Genomic DNA, 13,322 nt, shown 5'->3' with positions numbered 1-13,322 from the left:
GTTAAAGTGTGCCTGCGCATATTTCAGCAATTGTGGGTAATGAGTTTGAGAAGCGCATGAGGCCAAATATTTAAACCATCCACTCAAGCTCGACCACATATTTGTGAAAAATGGGCAACGCGCTGAACAACACCAGTGATTGTTCAAATCACTCTCGCGTTCCAGAAAGGAGTTTCTGTTTAAGAGCCAGAAATGTTTTTTTTTTTCCCTCTCTTCGCATACCTACCTTTAACTGACTATTTGAGTGGTTCTGTTTGTTTTTTTTGTTCCAACGCAATAAACACGTGTCATTTATTAGAAAAAACTGTGCCAAAAAATGAAGATCATGAAGGAGAAGAAGTGAGGTTATTAGAGTAGTGTTTAATAAAACAAATATATTCACATTTTCAATATATAACATTTTCTTATAAAACAATATATATAACACATTTACAATGCATGCAGCACCATGTCTGTATAATACTGGTGTTGACAGAATTCAATAGTTCAATTAAGTGCCACCCCCAGGATCGTATTTACAATACAGTAATTTACTGCAATAACTGAGGCTCCAAGTTCCATAAAAAGAGAAACAAAACAGCTCTGCCATTACCGCCGACATGAATCGATCTCACCAAGACCTCTGAAATGTCACTTCCTAACTTCCGACTCCTCATCTGTTGATGGGGAATCGGATCGGTTCATCTTGCACTGTTGCATCCCTCAGGGTGTATCACTTTTCCAGGAATCATGTCTATCCTTCCGGGTGCTGTGTTTGTGTCAGCAACTTTGGCAGGAAAGAATGTCTTAGGTGTCTGTGTGTGTATGTGTATGTGTGTGTGTGTGTGTGTGTGTGTGTGTGTCAGCATCTCTGGTGTATGCAAGTTTTAGTCAGTGTCTGTGACCGATGTGGGGTTGCAAGTATGTCTGTGTGTGTGAGTCTGTGTGTGCCCATGCATTTGTCAGCGTCTCTGACAGGTGTGTAGGTTACGGGCTGCAGTCCTGCTGACATTTTGGTCTCGCTCTCCTTTCTCCGGTCTGCAGGCCAGACCGTCACCACAGTCGCAGCGCTGGAACAGCTCCAAACCGTGGGTGCCTTTCCTGCGGTGACGCGTACACACCTGGCCCTCCGTCAGCACCGGCTTACAGATGCGTGACCAGAAGTGTCTGGCACAGCAGAGACCCTCCGAGCAGTCAGCAGATCTCAGGCAAGTATCACCTTCCTGACCTGAAATGATAAAAAGTTACAAAAATGTTACAAACATGAAAACTCCACCAAATATATCAACCGAATGAGATGAATCCTGAGGCTGAAACTCACCTTTCACAGCATTGGGCTCATGGCTGTGGGCAGTGGGAGGTCTCTTGAGGTGATGCTCCATGGTGTTGTTATGGATGTGCCATCCCGAGGTGATGGATGCATCTGTACTTTCTATGTCATTTGCCTGACAAACACCTGCAAAGTCAAATAAAAGACAGATGCTTTTAGTTTCTTTCTTTCTTTTTTTTTTTAGTAAATTTAACAGATATGAAAACATCATATAGGCAGTGAATTGACTATTTTCCTGCTGTCAGGCTATAAACAACAACTTTGTAGGCTTAAAGAGACAGTCAGCGTTCAAAGTGAGTGTCTTTGCTGACCGTTGCTGCAGCGGTTTCCTGCGCAACACATGGAATCCCGTGCACAGCGCTTCCGGCTCTTTCGGCAGGGCAGGCAGGCACCTCGGACGTCGTTACAAAATTCGTCGCCTCCGCAGTCTTCATCATCAGTGCAAACAGCAGACTGCCACAGTAGGACAAAAGCAACAGCAGTGAGTCACTGAAGCGTGCGATTTTGCGCATTAAAGTTACGTAACAGCAACTCTTGCCGTAGCGCGCAATCTTGATTTTTACGCACGGAAGAGTTCATTACCTGCAAGGTGTCTACGGGTAATTTATGTCCCGGTGGTGAGGTGCGCGGACTCGGACTGACAGTCTCGACTCCTTTACCACTTGAAGTTCCCGGTAAGTTTTTAATGGCGTTGGAGTTCATCAGAATTGTCCCCGCGTCCGTAAGGTATCCAAACAGCGTGAGATACACAGCCACAAAGCAATGCGCTGACGGCGTCTGCATGGTTCTTCTGTTTAAATCTGCTCTGCTGCAAAATTAAGAGGGGAAAAAAAAATCCCTTATACTTTTCTTCCGGGAGAAAAACAAAAGAATAACAAAAAAAATAAAATAAAATCGGAGTGACAAAGTCCAAAGCGGCCTTGAATCCTGAATCCCAAAAGTTTCCAGAGAGTTTCCAGAGGCAACAACGCTTGGTAGTCTCCTGTCTTGCAGTCCCGGGATGATCGCTTTATACATGTGGACCTGTTTGTCTTCCCGCCCCTCGCTGTGCACAACAAAGGCGGAGGGGTGGAATTTCAAAGAGAGCCCCACTGTACGGAAATGGCCATCTATTCTCCCTGAACAGGACCGCGTTTCACCATGTTTGTGTAATGATAATGACCCGCGGAGTCCGTCTGAATGACCATCAAATCTCCAGCGCTGCTGCTGCTGCTTACTAGAGATAAAGTATCCAGAATATACTCAGTATTGACCGTATCGAATGGCTTTTTTGGTCGAAATTGTCATTCATTTCACTTTTTAATAGAACTGTCCCTTCATTCCCCTCATGTGTTATTCTGATTTGTACAACATGCCAAAGTGCAGTGAGAGCGCAACACCAGGCTGATGATGTGTCTCCTGATTTATGCCAGATATCAGAATTCACATATTTTCTCCAACAATGATGGTAAAATGCTAAAAATAAATAAATAAATAAATAAATTCAAAGTTCCAGCACGTTTTGTATAGGTTTTATTGTACTCACGCCTGTTTGTCTTCCTGTCCCTCAGAATAAAAGCTGTCGGATATTCCAGAGTCTTTGACATTCAAGCAGCCCGTCGCTTTTTGACGGTCTGATTGAAGTCACTCACGTCGATTAACTCCCTTCATTTGATCCTTCTAATTGCAAAGGAGGCAATTATCCCCCCAAAGTGTGCTTGATTACACCAGTGGCGGACATCAATGTGTAGGATATGCAGACCATTAAGGGGTGTGAAAAGTTTACCGAATTAATAGACTTCCGCGGTGAGGCCTTTCAGGGTTGACTGGCACTTCGAGATTAAAGGCAAGTCATGATCTGCCCCCCCCCCCCCCCCCCCTCTCTGACCCCTTCGGGTTCCTCCGCAGAAGGAGATGCTTCAAAACCTGAAGAGTATCAACTGTGTATTTGTCAGCTGAGCTAAATCAGTCCAGTTCTCATAAAACAGCCTCTTTGAATCTTTGACTCTTACGCACTTATTTAATTATATATATATATATATATATATATATATATATATATATATATATATATATATATATATATATATATATATATATATATAATTATAAGCTGTAGAAATAGCCGAGACAGCGCACAGGTAACGTGTATGACGGGAAGGAGCTCTTCTGTTTCTCTATGAAGTTTTGTTGGCACTTGGACGTCATCTGCTGGTCGCCTGTGTGTGTGTGTGCGCGTGTGTGTGTGTGTGTGTGTGTGTGTGTGTGTGCGTGTGCGTGTGTTTTGTGTGTGTGGGGGGGGGGAGCGAGAGAGATGCGCTGCAGACACCTGACAAACATACTATAGCACTGAATTGCTGTATATCTTTTGAAGTGAAGCTTTTATCTTCACTTTAGTAAATGTCAGTGCTGCTAAGGTGAGCTCCTTTGATGCACTTTGATCCCCTTTGATCTTCCAGAAGTGTCACCCTGTTGTTATGGCTCAAGCCATTTCCCTGTCCCGTCCCGTCCCCCCCACCCTCCCCTCACAAACAGATTTGTTGTGCGAATAACACAGGGACCAGAGAAGCTGAATCATCTGCACTTACAGCTAAGTGGATGACATTACCTTAAGGACTGATTATTAGATCTGAGGAGATCTTAACCGGCTGATGTCAGGCTGACGCACATTGGTGGGGAGAGATCTGTTGGGCCTTTAGCTCCCTCTTGTGGTGAGCACCGCAAACTACAGAATACAAGCCTATCATTCAACCTTCTTTAAAATAAGGAGACCAACACCACTTAAAAGTATTTGTTTTTTACTCTATACTTTTAAAAATCATACAGTGGCACTCTGCAAAATTAATTTACAGCAGAAAGGACAACAAAACACAAGGCAAATATCAGGTGACATTGCAGAAGGCGGTCAAGATAAGACTTTAAAACCAGTGGAGGATGTACATAAGGCTGTGTGATAAACATAACCTGCCCTTGATACAGTAAAATAAGCCTTACTCTTCTCATTCGTAGTTTCCCATCAACATTTATTCAATGACTTATATTATTTAAATAAAATTATACAGAGCACCATGAGGAGATGTTGCGAGGGTGGATTTTTTTTTTTTTTTGCAAGAGTATTTGCAAAAGTATTTATGAGGTCAAGTGTGCTTTTGGGGTCTTAAATTTTACACGAAAACAAAATGAACGTCAAACTAACAAACTCAATTTTTATTTTGAGATTGGCTTGTAATTTAAAGACATCCAACCTGCGCTCGTCAGTTGGCATTTTTATCAGCTATGTGAGAGAGATTTGAAAAGAGAGGACGCAACTATTCTGTCCACATGGCCCTGGTGGAGTTTTTTTGCCAAGTAACTGAAATTGAATATTGACAAGTGAAGAAAACCTGCCAAATCCTTCCCTGTACCCCTTCAAGGTTAACCAGAGTGCTTCAGTTGGTTGCCCTGGATTACATAATACCACTCTTGCAGGAAAAGAAGCCTATTTTAATCCCCCCCCCCCCCCCCCCAAAAAATCTCCTCTCCTGGGCTCTGTATAATTGTGTTTGTTTGGCTTTCTGGGATGGAATATGAGTTGTGCTGTTCAGCTCGATTTAAACTGAACAATAATGATGATGATGATGATGATGATGATCCATTCGCTATCATTCTGTCAAAAATTGTCAACATTGGTAAACAAGAGTAGTTTTTGAAATACTGCAAATCATTCTTGCCCTGTTATTCTCTAAAACGGTCAGATTTCCCCGCTGATCGATGATCGATCCCTCGGAGCTGCCGCTCACTATCATTAACGCCAGTCCTGGGTGACTTCACATTAGATACGCAGAGAAAAGCATGTCATTGCAGCCGTATCGGATAGATTTGAATAAATGTCCATTTGAGATCGATCAAATGCTGGAAATCAATTCCACATGCTCTTTTCTTGGCCATCAAATAATTTCTCTTTCCATAGTGGTTAATGTATTTAGAATAACAAAGGATGAGAAGCAGCCATCAAAGAGGACACGTATGTTTTTGAGGTGTATATGTGTTCATGCAGCATCAAAAAGGTCTCGTGATGTTACTTTTGTATGCCATTGGTTTAAGGCACTTACATTTCTTCTGATTTCCTGCTCTGATTATTGGACATAAGAGATAATGACCTTGTGAGTTTTGTCAAAATATAATTTCCTTTGCTTTTTTTTTTCCCCCTTGAATCATTTCACCAACTGTCTTTAACGAGTTGTTGTTGTTGTTGTTGTTGTTGTTGTTGTTGTTGTTGTTGTTGTTGTTGGAAGATGATGTCCAGTCAAGATTTAAGAATGCGGTTCATTGTCATGAATGCATGGTTGTACCTGTTTAAAAAACCTCAAGAATACCAAATTTTGCACAATGCCGGATGGTGTCAAATGATATCAAACATATCAAGTTTACAAATAGACTCTAATATCCAAATTTTCTAAAGAAGTACGTACCGAAGTAATCAAGCACACAAACAAATAAATCACTTTACAAAAAAAAAACCCAAAACAGAAAAAAAACCAAACAATAACCAGTACTGTCATTATAACATCGCTCATCATAATTTACCAATAACAGCACCAAAGACATCAAAACCATGTTCACAGTTATGTCAGAGCTATACAGGAGCCACGTCCATTTTGGTTGACCGGGAAGAGGCATTTGGGTGATTTGAAAATAATAGAGGCATTCATATGTGGGATTCAAAGCGTATTTATGAACAGAAAAAAGAAAGTGTGACTTCATCTACTTGAGCTTCAGATGAATGTTTATCCTCGGTTAATGATCTTAAGTGCATAAGGACACATTGCTTCATGGAAATACTGACATATCACTTGTGTCGGTGTGTTGTTCCATAAATTTTAAACAGGGAACTCAGTCTTTTTCTTTTCTCTCCACTGAATGCACAGGGTTTGTGCTTGATCTAAGCGTCCCGACTGTTTGATTTTATCCCGGTTGTGTTCATTTATGAGTTTGTAAATTCAAATACTACGTACCGTACATACTGTATGCCGCATGAAGAAGAAAATGAATGACATTCAGGTAAGTCTAGAGCACTTGATACCAGTTGGTTGTGTGTGTGTGTGTAGATCTCTGGGAAGTCGTTGCAGCAAGCGACAGCTGCACGTTGGAAAAACCCCACAAAAAACCAGAGAACAACTGCAGTCACATCCCATTACCCCCCACCCCCCACCCCCACCCCCACCCCTTGCCCCCCAAAAGTCAAAAGTCTACCAACAAATATTGAGGAAACACAAAACATAATCTGTCTTTTTGGACCACCCATCACATTCTTATTTATCTTAGAAGCAAACAAAGAAAGTCTATCCAACATTCGTCCTCCCATTTAACATTTTTCCCTGTTACATAGGGAAAAACTGGCTCCGTGTTCAGCCATTTTTGTTTAGTGTGTAAGTGTGTGTATCCCTGCACTTTCATCTCCTTTGCCTTTTTTTTTTAAGCTGAGTGAAAGACAACACCCAAGAAGTGCTACAGCTGTCCCATTATAAATGCTTGATCCAGAGCCACAGTGAAGTAAAGGCATATCGGTGACCCAGAGGGTGTGCCATCCATCCGTTTATCTTCTTTTTTTTTCATATCATCTCATTTTTACTGCAGTTTTTTCTTTTCTTTTCTTTTTTAACAACACAGCCATGTCCTCAATGTGGCCTCCAAAAAAAGAAACATAAGAAGAGTTCCTTTTGGTTTCAAGGGGAGGAAAAAGAACTTTCAGAAATCAACGTCCCAGCCAGAGTTGTCATCAGGAGGCGGGTCTTCGTTGTCTTCTGGGAAGCTGTCGAAGTTACTTGTGTCAACTGCTGACGTGACCTGACGGAAAAATCAGAACGGATAAACATTTTTCTTTTTTTTTTTGTGAGGATGATTTAATCTTAAAGAGTATTTGCAAATGAAATAAAGAGCAGCACTTACATTAGGGATAATAGGAGGCGTCAACGTCCCCTTCTTTAAGCCCTCCCAGTTAAAGCCCTCGAACCATCTACAACAAAAACATTCGTTTATTTCTACGCTAAATCTCATAATTATAGTTTTAAGACAAATGAAAGACAAGCAGTTATTCTACAATCAATCATACTTGTGCTTTTGGATGTCTTTGACACCATTTTTCAAGTTTCCCAGTCGTTCCGAAGGATTATCCCTGCGGGAGGAACAAAACAACGTTCAGACCGCTTCTCAGACGAATCCTGCTGAGATGAACTGCAGCCGGGACAGACACTCACCTGCATAGCTTTTTGATTAGGTTGGCAGCATTTTTGGTAATTTTCTTTGGAAATTCGATCATGTCGATGCCTCTCAGGATGATGTTGTAAGTCTTCATTGGATCGGGGCCAGAGAATGGAGGGCTGTGTAACAGAAGCAAAGAAAATATATCGGTTTAAAAATGTGAATATCTTCCTGAGGACGAGTAGACCAGACATTTAAATGTCATTGGCATTGAGACAACTCTCAAACTTCAAGCAGTATAGCCTGTTTGTTTCAATGTGTATGGAATCAAAGGAACATTTATGTTATTAGTTTGTCTGAACATGCCCAGGCTTGTGTGTACCTGCCAGTTAAGAGCTCAAACATGAGGATTCCTAGAGACCAGTAGTCAGCTGAGATGTCGTGGCCCTTGTTCAGGATGATCTCCGGTGCTACATACTCCGGTGTCCCACAGAAGGTCCATGTTTTCTTCCCAAAACCAATTTTCTTAGCAAATCCAAAATCCACCTGATGGAAAGAAAGATGATGTCATTAATCATTACATCACTTCGGTACTTAGTCACGTAGTGTTATTGTTTTTATTTCCACTTGTCTGTCTCTCCCATTCTTGCTAAAGTGAACGCCTTGAGGATATTTCTTTAACTGTGGTAAAAATCACTTAGACAGGAGATCTACTTCACTCCAAAATGTATTTTGTCTTTCAGTTACTCATAAACAAACGGGATTTTTTTTTTTTTTTTGTGACTCCAAAATGCAGAAATAGCCAGCTACGTATATTTGGCGCAAAGCTAATGGCGACTGACGGCTAACAACAGCAAAACTGTAAAAAAAAAAAAAAAAAAGCCCATTTCCGAACGCTCAAGCACGTTGTCTGATACGATCCACATCTTCATTATCCAGCTGAATACTTGATAATCTACAGAAACTGCGATTTGATAAAAAAAAAAAACAACAACAACAAACCCTAACACTCCCTGCTCAGTGCTACTGTCAAAAAGCAAGTCAAGCAGAAGAAATACAGCAAGGAAAATGTCTCGGGGAGCTCAACACACCCATTACTGAGTACTTTTGGGTGAAGTAACACCTCAAATATGAAGTGATTTGACTTCATGTGACCTTTGACATTTACCCACTTAAGAACGTTTCTGGTCTTACTCAAGATAATAATTAGGGCAAAACTACATACAAATGTCTAATTGCATGACATGACATTTTATACCAGTCAAATTAAGTGTGACATCATCATGTTTTTCTGGGCATATTCAGAGTCATCTCAGTAACACCTCCCTTTAAAGTCTGCACCACATGCAGGTTATTACGAGTCTGGACAAACAAGAATTTAACTGCCGCTGAACTGTTAAGTGGAGGCTGACGGCTGCGAGGTGGTAATTCTACTTCTAGTTGGCATGAACCAGCGGAGCAGCTGGATGTTGGTCCACTAAAAGCTACAACCTGGTGTTTCCATGAGGCGAGAACAGAATGTGGTACCCCATAAAAGCATCATAGTTATATCAACAGCCAATGTGAGGCTGTTTCTTTTCTTTTTTTTTTTTTGACTCTTCATTTTAACCTCACAGAACCAAGAAAGAACACAAGCAGACCATGCAATTTTTTTAGGTGATGATCCCAGAAGATCGCTTACCAGTTTGGCATAGCCCCTGTGATCCAATATAAGGTTCTCTGGTTTGAGGTCTCTGTATATAATGCCTTTGGAATGCAGGTAGGCGAAGGCCTCCACCACACACGCGGTGTAAAACCTGGTGGTTGAGTCCTCGAATGAACCCCTACAAACACAGCAGGGGGGCAGCGGTGAAAATCAGCAGAGATGCAGACAAGTGGCAGCTGCATGCTGCTAGATAACTACAGCAAAACGACAATGATGTCTTTCACACACCAGCCAGGTGTTTGGCCCATCTCAGGGCCCCCCCGGCGATTGCCAATGAAAATTTTGGTACTGGATGTGAAAATACAAAGAATGAACTCTTTTGAGGAAAATAAAACCTCAAGATGATTTACATATCGTCGCCCTCTTCAAATAATCGCCGGCCATGTTTTTTTTTCAAGTTCTTCAGACAACACAAAAAAATTGGAGATGAAACATAATGAGGAGTTGATTTAAGAAAAAAAAATGAAGCAGGAAATAATTTTAAGAATGTGACAATATCTGATTCTAAAATCTAACACGCAAAGTTTATCAGGTGAGACGACAGTGTGTGACTTCTGAGAAGTTTACGGCCGTTAACTACAGCATTTTATATGTTGCAGCACACGTTTTTGTTCACAGCGTTGAAAGAAATACGACAAAACAAATAGAATTAAATGATGATAAAATCATCCTTTAAACAAGTGGAACATTTGCCATCATCACTTTTACCTTCGGCTCTTGTATGTTTTTAATATGTTATTTTCTCTTTGCTTATTTATTATGTGTTCAGGTTGTCCGGCATTTGTTCGTCTATTCTATTCTCTGAAACCCCTTGAGGGAATTTCCAAAAATTTGGCTCAAAGTCCACTGGGACAGAGTTGTAGACTGAAAAGATTTTGGTGGTCAAAGTTTCAAGGCTACTGTCTCAAGTGCACACTGACAGGATAAAAAAAAACGTATTTGATATTTTTTATATGTAATTATTCTTGTCCTGTTCTTGTCTTTTTTTTTTTTTGCTGCTTGAATCCTGACCACAACTACCTTGTAGATGAAATAATGTCTCTAAATAAGATATAGAGAGAGAGAGAGAGAGAGAGAGAGAGAGAGAGAGAGCGAGAGAGAGAGAGAGAGAGCGAGAGAGAGAGAGAGAGAGAGAGAGAGAGAGAGAGAGAGAGAGCGATACTTTCTTTGAGCTAAAGAAATCGCGCTTACCGGTCTCTAAGAATGGTCCACAGCTCTCCTCCTAAACATGCTTCCATCAACATGTAAAGGTACTTGCTGTCCTTGAATGTCCTATAGAGTCTGGGAACACAAAGGTGGTCTTTATCTCAAACAGCTGTCAAATGGGGGGGGGGGGGGGATTGATTCAAGGGTGGAGAGAAAAGAAGTCAACATTTTTATACATTTACTGTATGGAGAATAAACACAATCAATCATGAATTCTTGTGTTCCCTTTCAAGGTCACAGGAAGATCTCAGTTGACAAGAGAGATTCTACAAGCTCCGCTGAGAAAACTCTGGTAATCAAACCAAGGTTAGTCTGCCTCCGAGATGATAAAGTAGCCGTCCGTGACATGTAGACTTATAGAGTGGATTAATGGTTCTCTTGGTAATTGATAAGAGGGTGTACCTAACAATGAAGTCAGAGTGGGCCTCCTGCATGATAAGTTTTTCTGAGCGAATGTGCTCCTGCTGTCTCGTGTCAACAATGTGACGCTTCTTCAGGATCTTCATGGCAAACGTTTTGTTCTCGTCACTCTTGAGTTGTACCTGCGCACAAAGAGAAGAAGAACCTCAAGTATAAAAGTTCAACCCTTTCACATTGACTTGTTGGATAACATCAAGTGTGACTGTGGAAGCGACACTTCATCCAGATGGTCTAGTTTGCCTTTCATTACTCACAAGTACAGAACTAGCCCTGGGCTTTTTCACCACTGCATTGTAAGTCAAGAATGTAGAAAGAGCCAGCCGCGTATATTAGCATGAAGCTAATCCAGATCAATTAGATGCTACTGCAAAACTGTCTTAAAACTCTCACGTGCGTCATCTGGTATAATCCATGTCTTCTTGATCCAGTCGTATGCTCAGTCATCCACAAGCACTTTGAGCTACAAAATCCAAGTGTTCAAAGAGTTTCTGATCAAATTAAGTGTTAGTGAGAATGCAGCTGATAAAGAAGACTGGGATTAAACTGGATAATGCACTTAAGAGTTTGTAATCTAGTGTTTTTGAACAGTTTTGCGCTTGTTTATGGATGGCAATTTTGGACTACAATTAGCTTCATGCTAACTCGGCTGTTTTTTCTGCATTGAGGTGTCAAAGAGGTGACGGGGGGGGGGGTGTGACATCTCGAGACATCTATTTGAGAGTGATCAAAAGCCAAAATACACTTTTTGTTTAAACTATCTCTAAAAGGATTCATTGTACTGTCAAAGTGCAGCGCCCCCTACCAGTTCAACACGTCCAAAGCCACCAACCCCCAGAGTGTCGATGATGTTGAAGTCAGCCAGATTGAGATTGAAGAAAAATGCATTTTCTGCTTCATACCTGTGGTTCCGGGAAAAAAAGGGGTTGGGGGGGGATCAGGGAACAGGATTAGAGACAAGATAAAGGATGAAAGAAGAGATAATCCACTTTCAACAAACTGAAACCAAGTATCTGTTTCTCTTGGAGCACATTTGTTTGCAAATCTAAGAGGATTACTTTATAGTAATCTATCAAGGATGTTAGTGACGAGTGTATGAATATGAACAGGATGTGTTTAAGTCCCCTGGCGAAGTACTTTGGCCCCTCTTTGAATGTAGACTAAACTGTCCCCGTCTCTGACAGGAAAGAACAAAGATGAGACATCTGTCAGACAAGGTGCTCCCTTCTCAGCTGTCTCTGAAGACATGCTTTGGCTCTGCCACCTAACAACCCACACACACACAACCACACACACACACACACACACTGGCATGGCACCGCTGATCTGCACATGCTGGCAGCAGAGATTTCCACGTGGTCATCCCCTCTCCCCAGATACACTGCGTCTTTTCAGCTTATTGTTTGATCCAGAGTTTCATTACTTCGGTCTCTGGATCAGTGGGCTTAGGGTGGATCTGGGCTTGCGCAAGCTTTTCTGGGTCACTCGGAACAGACTACGACCTGAACCTCCCTCACAAAACCACTACAGCCTTCAGAGACAAACAAAAACATACATGGGACCCTGTTTATTTAATCATCTTTCTTTCAGTGAGCCATTAGCTGTAATTGCATAAAAAGAAGTGACTCTGAATTTGAAACTTATTTTATTTTTTAAAGGAGAATGCTGATGGTTTTATTGAGCTTTTAGATGCAGATAGGGAATATGACTACCCAGTCCAGCAGAACAACAAATCCTCGTCCCTGAGCTGCGTGCCAGCAGGCCCAGAGATGGCACGTGTTGACGGGTTACTGAGCTGACTGTTTCTCCTAAACACCTCAGGTTACCCGGACAGTCACTGTTTATTTGCGTGCGTGCGTGCGTGCGTGCGTGCGCGTGTGTGTGTGTAAGCACTTCTCGTATCATGTAAGATGATTCTCAGGTGATACTATTATCTAGGCCAAGAAAATACTCCAAATCCCAAAATGCTCTCTGCTTAGGAAAAGGACAAAGTATCAAATTCAAAATGGTGCCCCAGTTTGGGAAGCCTCATGAAGCCGTCTGTTTAAAGAGACGAGCCCATAAAACACACAAGCAGAGATGGAGTCTAACTACGGAGCCTTAGCGTGGCCAAAGAGAGAAAGATATAACTTTTAATGTTGTTTTAATGTGTTCCCATTTTGTTGTTCCCATTGAGGGAACAATTTATAAATCTCATGGCCTCAAAATAACTAAAGCAAGGGAACAAATTGTAGTTTGTGGCTTCAGATTAACTAATTTGAGAGAAAAGGTTACATTTTGTGGTCTCAAAATAATTAAATTGAGGGAACAGGTCATAGGATATATTGCGCCCACAAATTAATTAAATACAAACAAATCATATCTTTTGGCTTTAAAAAATACAAAACTGAAGGAGCAAGTTAAAGCTTGTACCTTCACAATAACTAACTGGAAGGAACAAGTTAAATCAGGTGGCCTTAAATGAACTAAATTGAGTTATATGTTGTTCACAAAGATTTATTGAATCAAGGGAACAAGTCTTCATGG

General features: G+C 41.3%; 2 protein-coding genes across 5 annotated transcripts in view; both read right to left on the bottom strand.

Moving 5' to 3' along the window:
* Positions 1–349: 349 nt before the first annotated feature.
* Positions 350–2,849, bottom strand: LOC147247429 (dickkopf-related protein 1-like). The gene is made up of 5 exons (XM_086180375.1): positions 2,835–2,849; positions 1,892–2,114; positions 1,621–1,762; positions 1,301–1,435; positions 350–1,207 (listed from the first exon to the last, which is right to left on the bottom strand). The coding sequence occupies exons 2-5, from the start codon at positions 2,090–2,092 to the stop codon at positions 942–944; spliced, it is 744 nt and encodes a 247-aa protein (XP_086036501.1). The 5' UTR covers positions 2,093–2,114; positions 2,835–2,849; the 3' UTR covers positions 350–941.
* Positions 2,850–6,520: 3,671 nt separating this feature from the next.
* The window catches only part of LOC147247427 (cGMP-dependent protein kinase 1), a 94,625-nt gene continuing 87,823 nt past the window's right edge, over positions 6,521–13,322 (bottom strand). For 3 of the 4 annotated variants that reach the window (XM_086179745.1, XM_086179744.1, XM_086179747.1), the window contains exons 10-18: positions 11,602–11,698; positions 10,782–10,921; positions 10,365–10,454; positions 9,150–9,291; positions 7,851–8,014; positions 7,525–7,647; positions 7,380–7,442; positions 7,217–7,283; positions 6,521–7,114 (exon numbers count right to left, since the gene is read on the bottom strand). In XM_086179745.1, coding sequence (XP_086035871.1) covers positions 7,016–7,114; positions 7,217–7,283; positions 7,380–7,442; positions 7,525–7,647; positions 7,851–8,014; positions 9,150–9,291; positions 10,365–10,454; positions 10,782–10,921; positions 11,602–11,698 — 985 coding nt within the window. In that variant the 3' untranslated portion in view covers positions 6,521–7,015. Of the gene's footprint in view, positions 7,115–7,216; positions 7,309–7,379; positions 7,443–7,524; positions 7,648–7,850; positions 8,015–9,149; positions 9,292–10,364; positions 10,455–10,781; positions 10,922–11,601; positions 11,699–13,322 lie in introns of those variants that run through there. The other variant, XM_086179746.1, reaches the window with a different exon arrangement.

The sequence above is a fragment of the Aulostomus chinensis genome, chromosome 16 (assembly GCF_037954235.1).
Source record: "Aulostomus chinensis isolate RoL2024-O1b breed Wild chromosome 16, RoL_Achi_v1.0, whole genome shotgun sequence".
Classification (NCBI taxonomy): domain Eukaryota; kingdom Metazoa; phylum Chordata; class Actinopteri; order Syngnathiformes; family Aulostomidae; genus Aulostomus; species Aulostomus chinensis.
The sequence above is the reverse complement of the archived record's forward strand: the minus strand, read 5'-3'. Positions and strand labels throughout refer to the sequence as shown.